The sequence below is a fragment of the Mercenaria mercenaria genome, chromosome 19 (assembly GCF_021730395.1).
Source record: "Mercenaria mercenaria strain notata chromosome 19, MADL_Memer_1, whole genome shotgun sequence".
In the NCBI taxonomy this organism is placed as follows: domain Eukaryota; kingdom Metazoa; phylum Mollusca; class Bivalvia; order Venerida; family Veneridae; genus Mercenaria; species Mercenaria mercenaria.
In genome coordinates, this window is record NC_069379.1 from 34,221,076 (window position 1) to 34,245,313 (window position 24,238).

General features: G+C 36.8%; 1 protein-coding gene across 1 annotated transcript; it reads right to left on the reverse strand.

Annotated features, from left to right (window-relative positions):
* Positions 1 to 1,237: 1,237 nt before the first annotated feature.
* LOC123542922 (procathepsin L-like) lies at positions 1,238 to 12,891 on the reverse strand. The gene is made up of 9 exons (XM_053531643.1): positions 12,641 to 12,891; positions 11,796 to 11,933; positions 11,337 to 11,442; positions 10,323 to 10,475; positions 9,568 to 9,697; positions 8,811 to 8,911; positions 7,487 to 7,576; positions 5,630 to 5,826; positions 1,238 to 2,362 (listed from the first exon to the last, which is right to left on the reverse strand). Exons 2-9 carry the CDS (start codon positions 11,906 to 11,908, stop codon positions 2,263 to 2,265), a joined length of 990 nt encoding a protein of 329 aa, XP_053387618.1. The 5' UTR covers positions 11,909 to 11,933; positions 12,641 to 12,891; the 3' UTR covers positions 1,238 to 2,262.
* Between the last annotated feature and the right edge of the window lie 11,347 nt (positions 12,892 to 24,238).

Consider the following 24,238-nt stretch of genomic DNA (forward strand, 5'->3'; position numbering starts at 1 on the left):
TACATGCCCGCCCACTTATCTCAGTAGGTAGAGCGTTGGTCTACGGATGACAGGGTCGTGAGTTCGATCCTCGGGCGAAGCGTATGTTTTCCGTCACTATTTGATAAACGACATTTTGTCTGAAATCATTAGTCCTCCACCTCTGATTCATGTGGGGAAGTTGGCAGTTACTTGCAGAGAACAGGTTTGTACTGGTACAGAATTCAGGAACACTGGTTAGGTTAACTGCCAGCCGTTACATGACTGAAATACTGTTGAAAAACGGTGTTAAACCCAAAACATACAAACAAATGTTTTGTAAATAAATGGTTTATTACGGAAATTAAAGGGACTGCGCTGTCGTGATATAATTTCTTCGCATCTGAACACCAGACAATTCAACGACAAATCACTGAATGAGATACATGTTTTATGTATTCTCAAAGCAGTTTTAATAACATAAATATTCGTTTTATTTAATGTATTGGAAAACAAACATATTTGGCTTGTCTCAATGCCAGTGGAGATGATTTACAACTCTGTAGTGTTTCATTAGTGTAAATAACTCATCTTTAACAATTATTAATTGGGCCGCACCATAAGAAAACCAACATAGTGCGTTTGCATCCGCCTAGTCTGGTCAAGATCCATGCTGTTCGCTAACGGTTTCTCTAATTGCAATAGGCTTTGAAAGAGAACAGTATAGATCTGCAAGCTGGTCTGCATCCATGTTGGTCGCAAACGCACTATGTTGGTTTTCTCATGCTTAGGCTTTATTATTTTCTCGTTTCGATGGAAATGGTCATTGTGTGCAACTAATTTCGAAATATTGCGGAGGTACAATTTACAAAGCTATATCTATGTTACTGTTACTAATCGAAGTAAATGTACGAGGGAAAAGCACACGCATTGGTTCTGCTATGCCTATCAAAGATAAACTGGTACTTTTCCCTGCTTGTGATAAAATTGTACTGCAGATCACAGAGCATATTATTCCATCATATTGTACCTTCTAAAGGAATTACCTCTCATGAACAAACTCATTCAAAGCGATCTGGGTTGCATTCTGGGCTTCCAAAAGATCTTCTTATACATTTTGTCGAGTGATTTCAATGGGCTAAACACAACACAAATGTGAATGAACTGGGATGTAAGTAATAAGATACAAGATTTCACGTTTATATTTCATACTGTTATCGGCACATGTAGAAGTACACAAACACACAAACACACACACACACATACACAATAGAGAAAATTGCTTGAAATAACGAGAAAACGAATACATAGCAAGTACAGCTGGTTTAACATGTCGTGTATTCTCTTGTATTCCTTTTACTTTAGATTGATTAAACATGAAATTCATCATCAAATCAGTCATAAAGCGGCCAGATGGAAACTAAACGTTTTGTATGTAATCAAACGGTTCATAGCAGCGCCACCTCTCACGTGTGAAGCCTTATATTTTGATTAGTGTACAGAGATTATTATGGCCCGAAAGATGAATAATGTATTTTTTTGTGCATATATATGTTACACTCAGTTGTTCTCCAAAGGAAAAAGATGCTCTCTTATTGCAAAAATAAAGCAAAAAAAGAAGTCCGTTATTTTTTTTAACAAACAAAATAGAAACATTAATTCAGACCGAAACACCCTCTCTAATACCAAGTCTCAATAGTGTAACAATCATTTATACAGTAATTTCAAACCCGCCTGACGATATCTAGAAATTTTTATCTGCATAACTATGGTGGCTGATTTCTGCCATTTCGTTCCGGCGTGTTGATGCCCTTCAAACACACCAAAACGTCAAAGCAACAGTTTAGCGCATCGATATATGATTTAGTTTCCTTTCTTGATAACAAATATTTATGAGCGCGAACAGAAATGCATGGTATGTTTGCAGACAATTGCAGTATGTATGACATAGTTTCATGTGAAACGCTTGATATTTTATCCACGTATTTTGTAAGCATGTGTTTATTGAGTGTATACATAACATTTCGCTGCTTTTGCCGAAAAGACGTGACATTTAAATTCAAAGATAAAATGAATGGGAATTTTAATGTTCGTCTGACTTTAGTTTGCTGAATCAACAAAATCACAAAATCAACGAAAGGTTAAGGGTATTTTCTGAAAGAAGCAAACAATTTGATTGCAACGAAACAATAACACAGTCAAAAATGCAAGACAACACAAAAAAACATATAAAAAACAAGAACAAGTAGATGTTGAATATACGGACACCGCCTTCGAAATGTCTGTAGAAATGACGCCCTTTGATCAAACTACAGGGTAAGAAGCGTAGCTTGCTATTCCACATGTGTTCCTTTTGTTTCTGGCCAGCCTCATGTAACCTCGTATTCCCCAAGATGTCCCCCAGCTGAAACAAAAAAAAAAAATCACATAACAGTGCAGTTTACATTTCTAAATCATAAAGGCAAGGATAGCGTTACACAGAATGACAACTAGAGATAATCTCTCGTAATACCCCAGCCACACATACGGCGCGGATAGCTACGTCTAGCTAAGGATAGACACGTAGTAAGCCGTAACGATACGTACCTCAGCCGTACGGATTGGTACGGATTGATATATGGATTATTACTTTAAGGTACGGCTCAGGTACGGATCGATACGGATTACTACGTTTCTATCCGTGGCCAGACGTAGCTATCCGCGCCGTATGTGTGACTGGGGTATAAGCTTGTGTCACCGCGTTTTCTTAAGCGAATGGCTAAAGCCTGTACTAAAGGGGTAAAAGGTGTTGATGATATTTTGTATATCATTTTCTGTTTGTCTTTAACAAGTAAAAGGCGTTGAAAATTAAAAACTGATTGGTACGCCATCTAGCCTGATAGATGACCGTACTGACAATCGGAAAGTTCGTGTGAATATTTACTTTCTTACGACATTTCGTTTCACTGTACAATAAATTACTTTCTGTACAATAAAAGAATCCCGAAATTGGATACGGTTAAAACGGGAGATACAAGTGAACTAGTCCAAATCGTGACGTATTGATCACTTTCATTTCATTTCAACCTGATATTTCCGTGGACGGACCGTCAGGGGAGGTAACTAGAGTCACGGATTACAGTTGAAACTGCCTTAGTGGTCACCTGTATTAAGCAGCTTCTTGTCTGAAGCAGCCAGTCAGCTAACTTTCCAAATCAGATTTTTATTCTGATTAAAACCTGACTTAAGCAGTCACCTGTCTTAAGCAGAAACACTGTTATCGCCCCCTTTACTCAGTGCTAAATACAGGTTGTTGATTGTTAAAGCGGCATGTCTCTAGATCGTTCGACAACAAAAAAAAAATAAATATTTTTTTAGATATCTTGAAATAAATGCTATATCTCTAAGAAGGTTTTAAAACTTAATTACTGATAAACTTTATGTTACGGAAACACATGTTTTTACTACTTCTTACGATGAAAATCGAAATGCGTTTGTCACGCTTTTACTCCAGGTAAACTGTCTCGATTATAAATATCTATACTTTGAAGTCATTATTCACTGCTTCAGTTATAGCGCTATTGGTTACGACGAAAATGTCTTTATTGCCACGGCTTTGTAATCGACGGGTTTTATAAATTGTTTCAGTATCCTTATTGAAGGTGGCCACCAGTTCAACCGTGTAATCACTATGAATATCGTAGATGATAAGACAAAAGTGTTATGTAGTAATTGTGATGACCATCTAATCTGCCTTCTGTTCCCAAAAATATTTTATATTATATGTGTCATTGGTTACTTGCATTTGATTCAGATCAAAACGGCTGCTGTTTGCCACCCAAAAAACATCTACTGAGTCAACAAGCAATCTATCCATCCTAATATCCATGTGATCATAAAACAATTCAGGCGGCGAGACCACACTCGAAATCCGAAACCACACTAACCTATATCTCAACCCTAAGACAACAACAACAATCCTCTCCAAAATGTGACAATGCGAGATACTTACCTTAACACAATGAGTGAAACCATTAGGGCACCGCCATAGAACCATGTAAACTAAAATTCCGAATTCCGAGTATGTATCAAATTTTCGTCCGAATTTTGGACAGAATCTCTAATATTTAAACAATTTCAACGACCAAAAGCTTCTAGATCACCCATTCGTCCAGACCCCCGGTCATACCGTACGAACCTCACCTGCCCGAACTAAAATGGACCAAGCAGAAATGCGCCGAACCGCCCCTCCAACATACAGAGATACACCGCAACATAAAATCAAGCAGAACCAATTACCAAAGCATGTTCCGGATCTTGGAAAACTATCCCGGCAAAAATATCGTCCAACGGACGTAGCTGACCCCCAAAAAACTCAGACAAGCATCAAATGTCAGTATCTAATCAAAAAGTTTAGTTAATATATTAAGAAATAAAGCATACAGTAAAATCTAATTTGAATCATAGAGTGAACAGGTGCTGGAAACAACCGTACGTTGCATCAAACTTCCATATACCTAAAAATGTAAACATGCCCGCAAGATCTCATTCCCAGTTATACACAGTGTTCGTCATTACTAGATGTAAGCGCCCACGACCTTGCCTCCAAACGAACGAAACCAAGCAGAGATGCATCGAAATGCAATAAAATTATATACAGACACCTCTTGGAATACTGAAACAATTTATAAACACCTGATTAACTCCGGAACGTTAGATAAAAACCCGTCGCCGGATTACCAAGCCACTACAATCTGACACGCGTCCGAGGTTAGTATCTAATCAAATATTTTCAGTTAATGTATTTAGAGTGAAAATATATGGTATTATCAAATACGGGAGTGTAAACCAGCAGTCCATGAAGCCGAAATGCCAGTTAGAGACAACTGCACTGAAAAACAGCTGGGCACCGTCTTAGAATTATACGACCCCCAAACACATCCGTAATTCAATGTGTTCGCAAGTCATGCAATCACCCGCCATAACTACACACAACGTAGTAGGCTCCCAGAAAAACTCGGGCAAGCGTCAAATGTTAGTATCTAATCAAAATGTTTAGTTGATATATTAAGAATTAAAGCATACAGTACTATCCAATTAGAATCAAACAGTGAACAGCTGCCGGAAACAACCGCACGTTGTATTAAATTACCATACTCAGTTATACACAGTGTGCGTCACTACTGGATGTAAGTGCCCATGATTTTGCCTTTAAACGACGAAAATGTCTTTATTGCCACGGCGGTCCGGGGTTCGATTCCCGACGCGGCCATCTTTTTTTTTCTTGATTTGGAATTTTTAAAATATTTTAGAAACAAAAATTCATATTCAAATGTTCATAATATGACCAAACTTCAGTTTGAAAGAAATATTATTTTTTAGCCAAATCTGGAGTTCAGTGCCTTTAATACGGATCAGCTATCTTAAAGCGCAGCCAAATAGAGATAACTGAGCCGCGCCATGAGAAAACCAACATAGTGGGTTTGCGACCAGCATGGATCCAGACCAGCCTGCGCATCCGCGCAGTCTGGTCAAGATTCATGCTGTTCGCTAACAGTTTCTCTAATTCCAATAGGCTTTGAAAGCGAACAGCATGGATCCTGACCAGACTGCGCGGATGCGCAGGCTGGTCTGGATCCATGCTGGCCGCAAACCTACTATGTTGGTTTTCTCATGGCGCAGCTCATATAACCTGTTCTTTAATATCCAGTAGTCTTCCCCTTCAACTGTTTGATCAAAGCCAACAACTAACATGGCGTGTTTAGGTAGGTTTGATACCATAATACTTGAATCTGACTTATTTCCGCAGTCATATACTCCATGCTGGTAGAACCGAAAACCTGGGGAATATGCACAGGCAGACACTGGTCCTATCCAAGCCACAGCTGCCTGTGAAAATAAAATAATTTTGCGTGTGATATATTACAAATTTTACAATATTTCCTAATTGAATACTTTTCAAACTCATCAATTTCCGGATTTAATACTAGTTAGTAATATGCACGGATCACTACATTCATAGTTTTGAATGCGAAATGATAAATCTTACACTGTAATGACTGGATTTCTGTTGAAGTATCATTGAAAACTATAAAGATAAAGAAAATTCTATAACATATTTTGTCAAGTAATTTATATATATATATTTTTTAGTATACAGTACACTTTCAAATAAAACCAAAATAATATGCTCTCACCAGGCATTAATATTTGATATATTTTAACCCTTATTATGCCGAACACGACTGAGTCTGCATTTGCGACCAGTGTAGATCATGATCGGCCTGCGCATCCGTGCAGTCTGATCATGATCTGCACTGTTGGCCGTTCAGTCAGTACATTTTAGGTAAGCACCCTTTTTAACAGTTATCTATACTGTCCAAATTGAAAGATGGACACGTTTTTTTTGTAGAAAATTAGCATGGTTAGGGTGCATAGGCAAAGTAAAACAATAGATACCATGACGACGCAAACAGATAAACCCGTCAGCCTAATTCATTAAAGACAGCACAGATCTACGGATCAAGAGGTCATGAATTCTATCATCCGGCAAGGCTATGTATTCCTTTCGCTAAAGTTTCTGCACTGGTCGCAAAGGAAGAATCAATCGCGTCCAGCATGTGAGTTAAAATCGTTGGAATATTTATTAGTCTGGTTCATGAAAACTGTTGTGAAATGTCCACTTTTGAAATAATGTTTCTCGACTCCATCACAGACAAGGCAGTTTAATAGGGCTTGATGCAGACGATTTATCACATGTTTTCGCGACTCCAAATTATAGTCATATAACGACTGTCGTATCAGCTCAATTTATATGAACTGCATCTCTCTGTTTCTTTTAATTGAGTAAAATAGTATACATATATATTAAAATCCTTTTAAAGGTAACAAAACAATATAAACAAATAAGTTTCAAGTGTATGTAAGTAATATACTATTGTAAAAATGCAAAAATTCAAAAAAAAAAACCCCAAAAAACCCCAAAAAGCCCTTACGAATCAGTTTCAGAGTTTTAGAAAGCAAACAAACCTGTATATAAAATGAAAAAATAATATTACGAAAAGGCGTTAAATCCAACAAGACAGAAATAACGCATTAGTTTCAGAAGGTAATCATATCTATATATAACTAAAATAATGTTACGTATAGCATTTAGCCCAATGCAGTTTAAAATCGATATCTCGAACTCGCTTGTCTCAACATTTCGGCTATGAGCCGTGCCATGAGAAAACCAACATAGTGGCTTTGCGACCAGCATGGATCCAGACCAGCTTGCGCATCCGCGCAGTCTGGTCAGGCTCCATGCTGTTCGCTAACAGTTTCTCTAATTGCAATAGGCTTTGAAAGCGAACAGCATGGATCCTGACCAGACTGCGCGGATGCGCAGGCTGGTCTGGATCCATGCTGGTCGCAAACCCACTATGTTGGTTTTCTCATGGCACGGCTCATATTATTTTAAGTCGAATCTCGGTCATATCGAAGTAAAAGGCTCGATTCCTTGGAATATGAGATACCGAGTGTAATTCACAAGTTTCAAAAACAACCTTACTTGCAGTACAATCTCATTTCCTTCAGGTATGTCGTAAAACCCCTTCTCAATTGCGCCGACATCCTTTTTACTGAACTCACACTTTCCAACCTGAAAAAGAAAATTCAGCTTTTATACTTCGAGTAACATGATCATTCCATCGCAATGCGGAAAACTCCTGACGGTTTTAAGGATGTAGAAAGATATATATGTGTTGGTTTGTGTGTCATTAGGACACACAAACACCTTAGAGTTTTGCCATTATTTTGTGGACTGATACACAACAAATAACCATCTATCTACCATTAGAGTTATATTTTCCATATCAGTACCGCCCAGGATGATTTTCCGTATCATTTCAGCCATTTTCTTTGTATTAGTTCCGCCATTTTGCGCATCAGTTCCGCCATTCTCCGTGTCGCATTCGTCATTTTCCGTATCAGTTTCGTCCTTTTCCGTATCGGGTAACTCTCTTTAGCATTTGTGAATGATTTTTTTTTTCTCAAAACTTTTCCACAATTGGTGATTTGATCTACAAAGCACATGCTCACCCCTCCGTCGCACTGGCATTATTTTTTCAATTTGTGAAACGAGCGGTAATACATGCTTTGGGTATGTTTTTAAACTATAATCCGCCATTGGTTAAAGTTTGGCAGTATATCATCAAAGCACAGAAATATTTGGTTAACAAACAACATATTTGCCAACAACCTACCTGTACAATTCATGTTTTACCGAACTGTCTCTCACGATGGGATACTTAACGTATTCTCAAAAAGTTGTCCCCCTTTAAAAATGAATGCCATTTGTAAAGAAATAACTTATAAGCACGTTAAACCTAAATATGTTTAATCTTAGTACTGGGACATTATTGCAAAAGCACCAAAACGAAGATTTTTAACAGCTCTAGACAATTGATGAGCTTTTAAAAGCATTGAACTCTCCGAAAATCTGACCCCTTTATGAAGCCCTTTTCTGGAATTCAATGCATATATCAGTAAATTGACAATCGTTTTGTAGAGTAAAATATATGTTTTATACGCTGTTCAGTTTTGATGTAGAACAATTCTTTCCTTATGCGAATTAGTATTGTTTAATTGAGCCGCGCTATGAGAAAACCAACATAGTGCGTTTGCGACCAGCATGGATCCGCGCAGACTGGTCAGGATCCATGCTGTTCGCTTTCAAAGCCTTTTGCAATTAGAGAAATCGCTAGCGAACAGCATGGTCTGGATCCATGCTGGTCGCAAACGCACTATGTTGGTTTTCTCATGGTGCGGTTTAATTTGTTTTCTTTTCTCAAAATATGGACCTCCACGTGACCTGATGTCAAATTCGTGCTCACCTTTGCTTTGTACGGATAGGATTCTTCGGTGTCTATTCCACCGTTGTCCATCACATATTGGAATGCGTTGTTTGGATCTCCGCCAGCACAGCCCTCATCCCCTAAGGAAGCGAAAAACAACAACAAAACATTTTCAGATACAAGTAAAATTGATTTTTTGTTTTGTTTTTGTTGGGTTAAACGTCACAACGATAATTTTATTTTATTATATCATATCACAACTTTCCAACTTTGCTGGTAGAGGAAGACCCTTGACGCCTCTCCGTGTATTATTTCATCACTCCATGTATTATTTCATTCATCACAGTCGGACCCCTGGGTAGAACCACCGACCTTCCGTAAGCCGGCCGGCTCGTTGGTTTGCTCCTTCTCATAAAGAATTCAACGTCCCGAGTGAGGCTCGAACCATATTGGCGAGGGGCAAGTGTTTTGAAGTCAGCGACCTTAACCACTCGGCCACGGAGGTCCCTTAAGTAAAATTGGTAGTCTGAACGAAAACGTAATTATGTAAATGTCATGAATTCTGTAATGTTATCAATATGTTTAGGGTTATTATAAGAGACCATGCATTCGCATGTCTCTTTGAAAATTGTTGAACTCGCTTGAATGTCACAATCATGTTTCCTTCAATAAGTGTTTTAAAAGTTATTTCATAGCCGAATCAGGTCACGGATTAATTCATACAATTCATTGCACTAATATCAATGCATATATTTCTTTATATAATTCAAATTTGAACTTTGGGATTAGAACTTACTAGAAGTGTTGTTGTATGTACAGTCCAGTATGTTCTGTTCAGACAGTGACACGAGTTTGCCAGTCCTTATGCAGCGATGGCCCTCCAACGCCCCCGTAGCAGAAAAGGCGTAACTGTCTCCGCACCCGCCCTGTTAGACATTAATTCAGACAAAATGTTATAACAGAAGAGTACTAACCAAGACATGTTACAAGTTCCGCACTTGCCCTGTTAGAATCAAAATAAATTCAGGCCGAATGTTATAACAGAAGAGTACTAAGCGAGACATGTAACAAATTCCGCACTTTCCCTGTTAGACAGACATAAAATGAATTCAGGCCTAATGTTATAACATAGTGGTGCTAAGCATGATCTCTAGCAGTTTCCGCACTTAACTTGTTTGACAAACATAAAATAAATTCAGGTTGAATGTTAAAAGCGTAACAAGCATGACCTATAGCAGTTTTCGCACTTGCCCTGTTTATTTCGTTTTATTTGGCTGGGTCACATTGACACAGTTTAGGTCGTATGACGACTCAATAAACTTTGGGCGGTTAAGGAAGACATCGGGCACTCCTCCCGAGCATTGTTTCGTGGCACGTGCCGAAACCTTGGTAGAACTACCGACCATCCGCAACACAGCTGGACTGGTGCCTCATATGAACAATGCAACACCCCGACTGAGGCTCGAAGCTACGTCGTTGATGGGCAAGCGATTCAAAGTTAGTGATCTTATCCAATCGATTCCCGTTTGACAGTCTCTGTTTAACATATACCTGGAATTTGACGTGAGTCACACACTTTTCGTCTCTCCAGTCTGTTTCTTTCGGCAATGAACTGAGGTTGTATCTTAAAAGTTTTTCATCAACCTTTCTGCCTCTAGGCGTTATCTTGAGTCCCGTGTACTGTTCTTCGAATTCTTTGTTAGTCTGAAAGAATAAATATACATACGGAACGATTAGTGAGACATTTTCGAATTTGGCATGATCATCTTCCTTTTTCTAGTACACATGCGCAACAAAATGATTCCGGCTGGACACATGATTACGATAGGATTTTTGTTCAAAAACAACAACAACAACAACAAAAAAAAAAAGACCAGGGCTTTCGAGTAAAAGATTTTTCTTGCTTTCTGTGCGAATAATTGCAAATGCATTCACGAGCTGAGAACCAGCTATACGGCAATAAAAATATAAACCCAAAGAGACTCTTTCTAAATCCCCAGTCACACATACGGCGTGGATAGCTACTGATAGAAACGTAGTGATCCGTATCGATCCGTACCTGAGTCGTACGGATTGATATATGGATTACTACTTTAAGGTACGGCTCAGGTACGGATCGATACGGATTACTACATTTCTATCCGTGGCTTGACGTAGCTATCCGCGCCGTCTGTGTGACTGGGTTATAAGTGAAAGTTATTTGCCTTTTTGCCTTATTGGTCAATGGTAAACCATATTATGTATATGCAAGGAGAAGAATTCTAAAAAGCATGTCTTTCATTCTTATCCTTTCCTTAATATCATGTTAACTTGCTGCAATCATACAAATCTATGTTATGTACTCTTGGAAATAATTATTTTTAAACTATATGTACTGCGCGGATATTCCAGTCCCGGTTATAATATTAAACGGACCTCTGTCTAGTTTTCACAAAACGCTAACAATTATTCATTTTGTAAATCTATATATCGTATACTTGTATTGTTTTTCCCTATGATTCAAGATTCAAAGTATAGTATGGTCGTATGAAAAACAAAGAAACTACGTTACTTCAATACACTTACCAAGTCAGCAAAAGCGTTTATTCCTAACCAGTAAGAGTAGTGCCCCTTATCAGCGGCCATGTTGTGTAAAAAGATCGTCTTCAGGTTTTCCGTAAAAACTGTGTATCTAGAAGAAGAAAAGTAAATGAAAAAGCCTTTATGTCGACAGTTCGTAGGATTTCCTACAAAACGATAGTAAGACCAATGAAAACATAACCATTTTTTAAAATGTTTTAAGCGATAATGTACGTCACTCAAACGGAAATTAGAGCAAATTTGAAGCAGCGGGTGACACTCGGAAAATTCCGTATGTTTACGTACTCTCGTTATGCCGTTCAGCATTTTCAAGGAACGCGCATGTGACTTTCCGTAAAATGCCGGAGAATGCCGGAATGGCATACGGAGACTACGGAATTGGCCGATTGTTCATAAGAGTCCGCTACCTTAAATATATACTTCAAAATAAGATAAGTGTATAACCTGGAGATCTCTTCTTCTGGTGATGTGTACGTTCTACTGAACCTATCTTTGAACAGATTCCATTGTTCATTTACTTGTTGCAAGGACAGTGACGTCACACCTGACATCAACATGAGAAATAGTATGCTTCTAAGAGCTCTGAAATATACAAATATTTATGTAAATCATAAACATAGCGAAGTAGTTTACCCTAGGATAGTAATTCAAGTGGACTATATCCGGTAATATTACAGCGAAAATGTATTTTAAGAATATGTAAGTAAGCTATCATATATAACATGAAGTGTCAATTACTTTATACCAAACGGTAAATTATAAATACTAAACTTCAAGTTTTACCAGAGAACTAAATATATTTGAGCCTCGCCATGAGAATATCAACATAGTGCGTTCGCGCAGTCTGGTCAGGATCCATACTGTTCATTTTCAAAGCCTGTTGCAATTAAAGAAACCGTTTGCGAAAGCATGGATCCTGACCAGACTGCGAGGATGCGCAGGCTGGTCTGGATTCATGCTGGTTGCAAACGCACTATGTTGGTTTTTGCATGGCGCGGCCCATTTGATTAATTTGTTCGACAAATCCTTATAAAATTTGCACTAGAGGATGTGTAAAAGCCTCGTTCCCAACACCCAAATACTGTAAAAATTTGACGTAAAATAGAAAAAAAAAATCTTCACTTTTATCAAACCTACGAAATGCCAGCTCACGTAATATTGTCATCTAAACGGTATTGTCCGTTTTCAGAAAAATAATCGAATACGAAAGGGACCTTAATTTGGCTTTGGTTGTCTTGGCAACTGTAAAATACAAATAAAATATTAAACGAAGAAAAAAAACTACTTACATTATGTAGACGTAGACAACTCCAAGTGAACCGACAGACACGAGCTACAAGAAAAGAATATTGTAAGTTAACAAGTCTGCTGACTTTATACTAACAAGTCTGCTGATTATATCATAAGTGCGGTTTGCGAAGTCAAGAATATTAATTCAATTATTAGAAATCATTCATTCAGTAATATATCAATCAATATTATCGTTAATTGTTTACTTCCGTTCTTTAAATATGAGGGTTGTTTCTGAAGTTTTGTAAGTTTGAATTAGTTAAAGTTATCGACCCATAATGTCATTCGGAATTTCCGTTCGATTTCGTACTCTCCTAAAATATTGGTGTTTTCCGGCTGCTTATTTAGTTCATACGACCAGAAATACGGAGAGTGCCGAAATTGCGTACGGAGGATACGTCATCGTACGGAATTTATTGCTGAATGACATTTGGGTCCACTACCTTAAACTTGAATCAAGAAATCTGCTTGCAAAGTTTTCAATAAACTAAGGAAAACAATAGGACATAACTAAATTGGTGTTATAAATTAGTCGCTAATCGAGACATTATCTAATTCCTTTCACTGCAACATCCGTCAGCACAAACAGGATGATAACATCCGTTCGCATTAACAGGATGATTAGCCGAAACATACCGAACGATCCGCAAACAATCTATCCATTCCGCTGTTGTCTCCCTTGGACTGGACTATAATTATTATATACGATATCCCTCATGTATTCCTTCCACTGTTGCCTCCCTTGGACTAGACAATAATTATTATATACGACATCCCTCAGGCACTCCTTCCGTTGTTGTCTCCCTTGGACAATACACTATTTGTATACTGCTATTATGCCTGAATATTCCTTGTTTACCATATCTTATTATCCGACCATATATTTATATTGTTTAATCATTGACAAAGATCTTCACTTTTGAAACTAGAATGAGTCTGTAGACACAGGGTGTGACCCCACCGGTACTTTTGTCACAAAATGTTTGCAGTCTTAAAGAGGTAATCTCAACAAACAGTTTATATAAAGGATTCATACGTCTATGAGCTATGAGCATCAAAAACAAAAAATCCACTATTTTTGGCTCTTTCAAGGGCGGTGACTCTGTAATTACCGTTAAAATCAGAAAATGCCAAAAGTGCAAGGTCACATCATGATAAAGATTTATGCAAGGTTTCATGGATTTACATCAAATACTTTTTGTGCTAGGCGCGTCACAAGGTGAAACTGTGCGTTTTGCCTTTTTCAAAGGACATAACTCTGAAAATAGGGAACGGAGTTGGACGAAAAGTAGGAGATGAATAAGTTCATATCATGATAAAGACTCATGCAAGTTTTCATCAATATATATGAACATCGTTTTGAGCTAGGCGCTTCACAGCGTGAAAATGTGCATTTTTGACTCTTTCAGGGGCCATAACTCTGGAAATAGGAGGCGGGGCTAGACTAAAAATAGAAGGTACACAAGTTCATATCATGATTAAGACTCATGCAAGGTTCCATCAATTCATATGAAATAGGTTTCGACTTAGGCGTGTCACAAGGTGAAAATGTGCATTTTTGACTATTTCAGGGGCCATAACTCTGAGAAAGAGGCGGATCCAGACGAAGAATAAGAAGGGCGCATGTTCATATCATAATAAATACTTATGCAAGGTTTCATCAATTTTAGGTTTTGACCTAGGCGCAGTCACAAGGTGAAAATGTGTATTTTTGACTATTTCAGGGGCCATAACTCTAAAAATAGGGGGTGGAGCCAGGCGAAGACTAGGAGGTGCGCAAGTTCATAAAGACTTGCGCAAGGTTTCATCAATCTAGTAATTCTATGTAGATAGAGGATAGCCATAGTTATAATAACATGAACGGTTTATTTATCCGAGGGAGGAAACTCTGATAAAAACATGTAACTTCTTAAAACGGGTTTCTCCCCTTTAGTTATATATTATACCCAATATGCTTTTAAGCAAATAGTTAAAGCATCAACCGCTCAACTTAGAGCTCAACTACAGTCACAACGCCATCTTGTCGGCATTAAATCTCCCGCATTGAGTGTACGCACGCACTGAATGTACACTATTAAACCTATGTTAAACCTAACCCTAACGTTTAGCCAGTATATAGTACACTCAATACGTGCGTACATCCAGTAGGGGCGATTTTATGTTGACGTACGCCATCTCCTCCCTCAGATGACAACAGCACCGTAATTTTCAAAGAAAAAGAAGCAAAAAACAAAAAAAAAACAACAACCCCCCCCCCCAAAAAACAAACAAAACACACACACACACACACACACACACACACACACACAAACAACAACAAAAAAAAAACAAAACAACAACGACTTAAGAGTACTAAATAACCTGCTAAAATTCTTCAAACAACATGAAGATGCAAATATTCCATATTACAGTCATCTTTTACACCATACCATAACATAACTCAATAATTATGTTAAACACTCATTTTGTGCAATTCCAGTATTTCTTATAGAATGATCAGTGCCAAGATAAACATTACACATATTTCTAAAAAGTATTGTATTTATTAATTTCTTTGGTATATTTATTTGATATAGATGGTGGATTTTAATGAAATGGCAACAACAGGAGAATTTATTTACCTTTACTCAAAAATACATGTACTATGCTTCACAGAGATAGGAAAATGATGGACAGATAAAATAACGTTGATTCTTTTATTACTAAAAAGACAAATTTCTCCGATGGTGACCTTGTGTGTCTCGTTTTAAATTGAAAAGAAACAGAGTTTACAAACAATTTGTGTGTGTGTGCGTGTGTGTGTTGGATTCAACGTCGCACCAACACAATTACTGGTCATATGGCGACTTTCCAGCTTTTGGTGGTGGAGGAAGACCCCAGGTGCCCCTCCGTGCATTATTTCATCACGAGCGGGCTCCTGGGTAGAATCACCGACCTTCCGTAAGCCAGCTGGATGGCTTTCTCACATGAAGAATTCAACGGCTCGAACCCACATCGATGAGGGGCAAGTGATTTGAAGTCAACGACCTTAACCACTCGGCCACGGAGGCCCCTTACAAAAAATATCTTAAAACACGGCAATCGGCAAATACCGTACAGTTAGGTATTCTCCTATTGTGATTTCGGAATTATCCGGCTTGCTGTTCATATGAACTGCATAAGTAGCTGGAGAATACCGAGATAGCATTAGAAGTATACGGAATCGAACGAAAATTGCCGAATGTTATTAAGGATCCATAACATTAAAGGGACTAACCCTCACATTTAAGGCGAATTTTTTTCTCTCAAAAATCCTTAAAATATGAGTATTCTGAAAGTTTCTAGTAGTTTCTTATGGACATTAGATTATTTTGCAAGATATTGTTATAAATGACCAAATATATTGCGCAGAAGATAGTAAACCGTTGAAACGCTTTTAAAATAATGCTGAAAATTTACATTCTTCTTGCATTTTTACCCATATTTAACTTCCATTTACACCCACTTTATCATTTTACAGTGTCATATATGCATTCTATGCCAAACTTTGTGGAAATTAACGTGTTGAAAATGTTCACCCAAACTGTTGGCAAGTAGCTTTAAAAGTCGAGTTTAAACTAACAGCTGGACACGTGGTGGCCTTTGCTTTAACAACACACTGCTTTGAAAGCCCTACCCATTATAAATACGTATACCTGTTTTAAAGCTATTTCATATCATGTAATTAATTATTACTGCCTACAAACTCAGAAAACAACTTATGCATTTATATCATTACCACATTAATCTAACCTGTTTTATATCTTTGCATACACCGTGTATAACGACTTTAATATTTGTAAATAAATTGTAATGAACCGTTCATTTTGTACCATAAAATGAGGTTGATTTTTGGTCCCCTCCTGTTTGCTTTAAATGAAGCCTTATCGGCTTCGCATCTATAAAATAAATTCTGGAAGGCCGTAAATTATTGCAATTCAGCAAATACATTAATCATTCTTACATGTAAGCATTGACAAATTGAATAAAACTCTTGTGTTAATGTCAGTCTAGAACAAATTCATCCCAGACTGCTGGATCAGTCATTTGAGTACACTGGTGCAGAAGCGAGTGGAGCTTGGGGAGGGGTTGGGCGAGGGGAGGGAGGGGGCACTGTCCAACAATATCGCATAAGAATATCCTACAAATAGCTTACCTTTCCCAATCAATATTAATTGTTTATCATTCACCACCCTCCGGTTTTCAAAGGTGCTCTTTTCAAAGGTGCTCCTTCCCCCGTTCAAATTTGCTCCCACCAAAGTAGGGCTTATGTTGCTCTACCATATGACTGTCAAATGTTTCCATATGAAACTACCCTTTTTGTCCAGACGTTTTTTTGCTTCTTTTCTGTTGCATGACATGCAGAGGTTAATGAAATAATGACAATGCCAGTATTTAGCCGCATCACCGCTTTTCTTTCAAACAGGTGCGTACAAATACATGATTTAAATGAAAAGATAAAAACATTTTGGTATCAGACAATCTGATCTTTATTTCTTTATTCGCATTATGATTTGTCAGTTTATGACAATGTGATAAAATGAATACCTCAATATATGTAACGTTTCAAATAGAATAGAAATAGAGTTTATTTATTTTTGTATGAACAAATATCTTAATGTATTATTTTCCGTTGGCGTAATACCACTCGGCCTCTTCTTTTTCGTAGTTTCATTTAAATTCATACCTTATCTTGAAGTTGTAAGCACTGAGTTATCATTACTGAAAATTGTCGATTTCCATACAAAGAGCTGACATTGCAATATCCTTAGGACGGCCAGCACATATTTATGCAATCTCGCCAGGCATATGTATGTTTTTGACAACACAGAAAATGACGTCACTCGACCTTCAGCTATTTCCAGAAGTAGATAAAATAAAGTAGAAATGCTAAACTTGAAAACGAAATCCGCATTTTGATTCGTACATAGTCAGGGGTCACGCGCAGGGGTCACCCCGTCTAAATGTATGCGCGTGGACTTTTTTTTTTTTTTTTTTTTTTTTTTTTTTTGCTAGATCTATTGGGGAGCCAATTTTTCAGCACTTTATTACGAATTGAAATTACCTGGGCTTTAGTACAGCATGTCAGCTTTTAATCTATGAAAAAATATTTGAGCTCTGGATAAACAGAAATCCCACAGGGGTCCGTAACGGACCAAAGGTACATTGATAATTTTGGAACTTCATCAAATCGCTCAAAATGTCAATTTTGATGTTGTCTGAGAGTGTCAGTATATGCCTCAGATGTAAGATATAACCGTATTTGATAGCTGCAGACCTAGACATTTCAGAAATATTTTCAAAATAAGTTTCGTGTAATAAATGTTGTTTCTACGGAAGCGTGAAAGGGCCATCAGACTCTAATACGTTTTAGTACGTTAAGGCTGCGGAAAGGATATAGAGAAAACATAGTCTATCTTTACGTAAAAAACAGTGTCTATCTTTACGTAAAAAACATTGTCTATCTTTACGTAAAAAAACATTGTCATGGAAGCCTCCATGCATGTTTAGCTGAGTTTGTGTGAAAACATATGAATCAAAAAATGAATAGATCTACCATGCTCATTTTCAATCGAATATTTTATCATTAAATATTAATTTTAAATGTACCAAATAATCAGCAAACTAAATACAAGCTTCTAACAGTTTGTAGAGTTGCTTTCACAGTTAAATGTCATGTACTCTGCAGTCATTTGTTTAAAAAAAAGTTTTGTGCGTGCATGTGAAATTACGTAATTATACTTTGTATCGTAATGCCTCATTATGTGTCTGTTTTCATTAACCCAACCAGTTGAATATTGTTTATACTCACCAACACGTCTGCTTTGTGTTTGATACTGTGTTCATAGCTCATTTCTTCCAAATATGAAATTCGGGCATAATATGACTTGTAAAGCGTTGTTAAATATTCTGGTTCTTTAGGATCACGGAGTCCATTCAATACATGTGCAACAGAGTTCCGCTTAAGCCGGTGCTAGGGGACGTAACTGGTGTTTCATATTTCATTACCGCTCATGAATACACTGCTATCAGTTTTACTTGGTTACGTTTTTATGCTTCCAAAGGATCTTCTTTTAGAGCTTGCTGTTTGATATAAGATAGAGAAGAACTGCATGCGCAAAACCAGTTTTTTTTATTTGAGAAAAAAAATGTTTTTTTTACGAATGTCTATTGCTGTAATTGTATAATTCTACTTTCAAAGTTGATATGTTCAGATTTGAGAAAACGAGCGGTAACTCACTTTAATAAAACTAGTTTTTAGAATTTTCACGGACAATTAACAAGATATCAACACCCTATCTTGACCGCCCTACCTATTAAATTCGGCACCTATATTTCAAACTATTTTTTTTTTATATCAAAACATGTAATTTTCACAAAAAGACTTATGACTTTATATTCTAACCACACAAAAACAAACTCGTTTTATATTTATTCATACGCCGTATGAGCAAGTCAAACATTTGTAAATAAATTGTAATGAAGCATGCGTTTTTTTTTACAATAAAATGGGGTTGATTTTTGGCCCCCTCCTGTTTGCTATAAATGAAGCTTTATACGACACTCAGCAAAAAAGTAATACCGGTAGGTCGTAAATTATCGCATTTAAGCAAATAAATTCATCATTCTTATTTGTATGAATTCGAACTTGAATAAAAATCACTCTTGTGTTAAGGCTAATAAGTAACAAATTTATCCAGGGCAGAAAACCCGCTTTTACGAGTGCGTTCACGTGCTATATATGCTTTCTTTATTTTATGTAAGGTAACAAACATTCAGAATCTTTTTTAAATGTCTTTTTTATGCTAAATTAACAGTGTAAAATCTACAGGAACGTGGGTATCACGTTTAAATGCAAGAAAAATACTTTCAGATTTTTTTTTAAAAACATATGATCAACATATGAAGTGGTAGTGCATGTGTCATAGGCTTGAGTATTTGCCATCAATTCTATTACATAAAACAATGACCTTCCATAAGCCTGTCGGATGACTTCCTCACTTGAAGAATTTTACGCCCAAAGTGAGACGCGAACCCACGTCGGTGAGGCGAAAGTGGTTTGAAGACGGCGACCTTAGCGAAGCGGCCAGCAAGCCACCCTGAGAACACTGGGTGTTGAGAAATGCCATCGTTTCGCAGGCAATAACCGGTTTCCCATGCAGCGTGTAACACAAGGATCAAATAATTGATTTGACTTGGGTTTTGCAGCGCACTAATACAGTGCCGTGCTGAAAAATTGTGTTCCAGATCTCATTTACATCGAAATGAAACTATGAGGTATGAAATCACAGAAATACTGCAAAAATCAGATGTTTAGCCGCCTCTATGATCATGCAACAGTAAGACAATTGTTCCAACTTTTCATACATAAGCTGTCCCAGAACCACATGGGTCAGGATCAACTGATTATCGGATTTTCTTATGCAAGATAAAATATAGAAATTATGAAAATCTTAGTAAAATCACAAAACTTTAAGAATGTATAAAATTTCAAAGTCATAAATTAGCTTTTATCTAATACTGATATGATTCCATCACATACATAGTAGAATCCGATACAACAGTGGAACATTTTTGTACAAGATAAAAAAGTCATATTCCGATACATTTTGTTTATATTAGTATTAATCTTCTGTGTTATTAGCCACAATAACACGACTTTATCTTGCCCGGTTAATCTTCCAGCAAACTTATAGCAGGGGCCGATAATTCCCCTATCTGTCTTAAAATGAAATAAGGATTTATTTTATGTGCGCAAGCCCTTTGAACAGGTGTGCTAAATCATCTAATGCCCCGTTAACTAGTAATCATAATGCCGTCTAAAAATTTTGACATTCCATTTTTTTCAAATAATTTATGGTAAGCAAATCTGACAGTTGTTACCATAACAAAGTTTCTGCCATACGTATAATTATCATGTGATTGTTTGTGCTGGGATTCTAGTCTAGAAAAACAACACCAGTTGAGATTTTCCCGCCAGATTTGGTTCCCCCGCTCTATGCTCTTTCTAAAACGTACGATTATAAAAAGCAATATGTCACAACTGAGTTTACATTGGCAGCCGAGGTGAACTTTATAACACACGGAGGTCATGTTATATAATATGCCTTTCCTTTATTAAAATGGCAATCATACTTTTGAAAAGAGAATAGAGCGTGGCTCCATTTCCCTTAAAAAGTGAATTCACTATTTGTTCACACTAATATTCGAGAACTATTAACACAATAGAAAACGACGGCATCTTTCGTTACTGTTAAAAGCAAGAAAGTCGCAACATGCCTGTGTGACTGAACCTCCATCCTGCTAAATTTTTAAAATGGACCGGTCCATCATTCAATCTAGGCATTCAAAAGGGTGTTCACTGAAAATTTAATGACTGAATAGCCCAACAGTGAATACCATGATGTGCAGGCTCTGCACAGGTCGCAACGGCAAAACCACTTGCCGCCAGCAGGCTTAAAGGTTAAGGTGTTGCACATTTCATTACCTCTCATGAACATCCTCTTTCAAACCGAGTCTTGGTTGCATTTTATACTCCCAAAGGATCTGTTTAGAGATTTTATTAACTATCTCAACAGCAATCTTTAAGTGCCGTGTGGCGGTTGTAAAAAGTTTCCCCGTACTTGGATTCAGTGCTGTTATATTTTCTAGTCCTTTGGGATCACGGAGTCCTTTCAATGTATGTATAATAGAGTTCCTCTTAAGCCGGTGCAAGGAGGCGTGAGAGGTGTTACACATTTCATTACCTCTCATGAACAGACTCAATCAAACCGTGTTTGCTATTACTCTTCTTGGTTGCATTCTATTCTTCCAAAGGATCTTTTTACAAATTTTACTAAAACCCTACAGAAGCAGCAGATTTTCAATTCTTTTCAATGAATTGAAGAATATAGGGGCTTTAAACAAACCAAATTGTTAACAAATACTTCCTGGATGAAAGCCTTGTTTTGATAGAGAAAATTTATTTGCAATTTCAAGCTGTTTTATATCTTCTAAAATGCAGTTTTCACGATTGTAAATACATTACTTTTGAAATTGTAAAACTACACAATTTCAAGAATTTGGGAATATTTTTTTTCTCGATTTTTTTTGCGCGTTGAAAATATAAATAAGATTTTTTGGGGGTATAATCAAATAATGCCGATACTACAAAATAACAAACACTTTGACCGCAAACAGCTTTGATAGGGCTGGAATTCAACGGATCATTTCAATTACTCTTTCATAACATGTAGAAATATTGACATTCCTTTCACCCTGATTGAAAAATGCTATATCACCGAAATAAAATTACACATTCTCCTTTTAAGGGAACCACTTCAACCCCTCTTGTCAAATCTTCAAGTACCGAAAGGCTCTTGTAAGGGGGCGAATATTTTAAAACGTTTAAAGTGTTGTAACATACTTTAAAATGTTTACAATCAGGGATTTTATTTGCGAAAAGGTTTTGTTTGACTCACGCAGGAGTAAGCAATTAAACAGGTGTTTCGTGTAACATAAAATATAGAATGCACAGTAGAATATAAATAGTTGCAATTTAGTTTATACTAATTTATTTTAGGTCGATTGTGAAGCAAGTTCTACAACTTATATTGACCACTATCGACACCTCGTTCCTGATGGAATCCATCGCCACGAAGGTATGATAGAAGAGATGAGCGCCAAGCAAGGGAGCTACTGGTACCATTTTTCACGTCTTTGGTATGACGCGGCCGGGGATCGAACCCACGACCTCCCGCACTCGAAGCGGACGCTCTGCAACTGTGAATATTTAATCATAACACAATAAAAAAAATATTCGTATAATTATTATAACAATTCCAACATCTCCAACAATTTATGTATATTACAATTATATTAACAAGATACAGCAATGCAGTTGCTATATGTTTTACAACTTTCCAAGGATGAAAGCTATCTAAAGGTATACCAGATTGTTTTATACATGTATATAATAACGGAACAAAACTACTTTGATGCTCGCTCATTCTCTGAAAAAGCACTTCCTTCAAATATCATGCTAAACACGACTGATACTGCCTTTGCGACCAGTGAAGATCATGATCACCCTGCACATCCGTGCAGTCTTATCATGATCTGCACTGTTCGCCATTCAGTCAGTATGTTTTTGGTAATCACCCCTTTTAACAGTTAATGGTACTGTCCAAACTGAAAGATGGACGAATTCATTATATAAATTTAGAGGGTAAGGGTTAATAATGATATTCGTATGCCTTTATGTATTTTACATGCTCATCACTGTGTTTAATACTACGCGAATTGCATTCCATTGTTATTTTTTTGATAGGGGAAGAACCTGATGAGAAAACCGTTTATTAACAGTCTTTTAACTCTGGAAATTGAGGAGGAATAAAATTGAGGATTGGTGCTTTCAAATAATTTGATAAAACACTTGTTTTTGACCGTTTCAAGGCGGTGCCCCGCTGTATGCCAATATTTGTTTCATCAACGTTGTCTATATGTTTGACTTTGCACGTATTTATCGTGCAAACATATATACATGCACTGTAATAGGGTTATGATATGATAGGGGAGTATTTTCGGAATAGGATCTTTGTCATCCGAATTTACTAGTTTGTTATTTATTTTTGTATGAAAAAGATCGTATTTGTTAAAGAACATGAAAGTTTGCATCAAAGGCATCGAAAGCTGAAAGAAAAGAAAAGAAATATTTACACTAATTTTATTGCTGTTCTGTCTAAAAGGTCCTTAGTAGACTTAAAAAAACCCAGACGTTTTATGTCTGGTGCCTAGTGCCTGTGTCCAGTGCTAGGTCTTTTAAAGAGTGTGGAATCACTAGCAAATTTGTATATTAACCAATGAGAATATTTTAGCCCTTCGTGAGAATGCTGGTGAAATAGGACCTGCAACAATAGTAACATACCAATTCTGCTGATTATATAAAAGTAGGGCTGTATTATTTGTTTTAAATCCGACGGACAAGATATCATTGATTTATTACGTATCAATAAATATATTGTTTTAATTGTTATTTGATCTGATCAGACACTGTCGCACGAGCGAACGGTACCTCGTGGGAAATCCAAAATTTTGAAAATTACAGAAATTTGAAACTTATTGAAAAAATATTGAAAGAAGACAATAATTTCGACACAGCCGTGCGTTTTTATAGCTATTTCTGATTGTTTTAATGCATTTCTGAATTGAATGATATCTCGAAATGATATCTTAGCGTTTTGCTGTCTATTCGTTCTTATTGAAAATCATAAACATTGGTGCGGATTGTTTACGAAAAATGATCGATATCATATTTCACAACAAATTGCAAGATTTCGGGTAGGAATTTCTATTGTCATATTGTCTGATGAGTAATAAACTTAAATGTCAGCAACAACTTGATAAAAAAAATATTTTTAGATGGAACGCATGTAGAAACATATTACTTGAATAACTTGAAGAAGCAGGGAAACATACACTGACTGAATATTCATTTTAAAACAGTGTATGTCAAGTAAGTGGGTACAATGTGTTACTGTGGTTACAGTTACCTGTGTTAGTGGTTCACATGACGGGAAGTTATTTCGTTTACTGCTATT

Bases quoted from the DNA above. Each gene is read 5' to 3' on its own strand.
- LOC123542922 (XM_053531643.1), bottom strand. From the start codon at position 11,908: ATGTTGATGTCAGGTGTGACGTCACTGTCCTTGCAACAAGTAAATGAA. The intron at 7,577-8,810 runs GTGAGCACGAAT...TTTCTTTTTCAG, and splicing joins CCTATCCGTACAAAGCAAAG to GTTGGAAAGTGTGAGTTCAG. The intron at 5,827-7,486 runs GTAAGGTTGTTT...TTATTTTCACAG, and splicing joins GAAATGAGATTGTACTGCAA to GCAGCTGTGGCTTGGATAGG.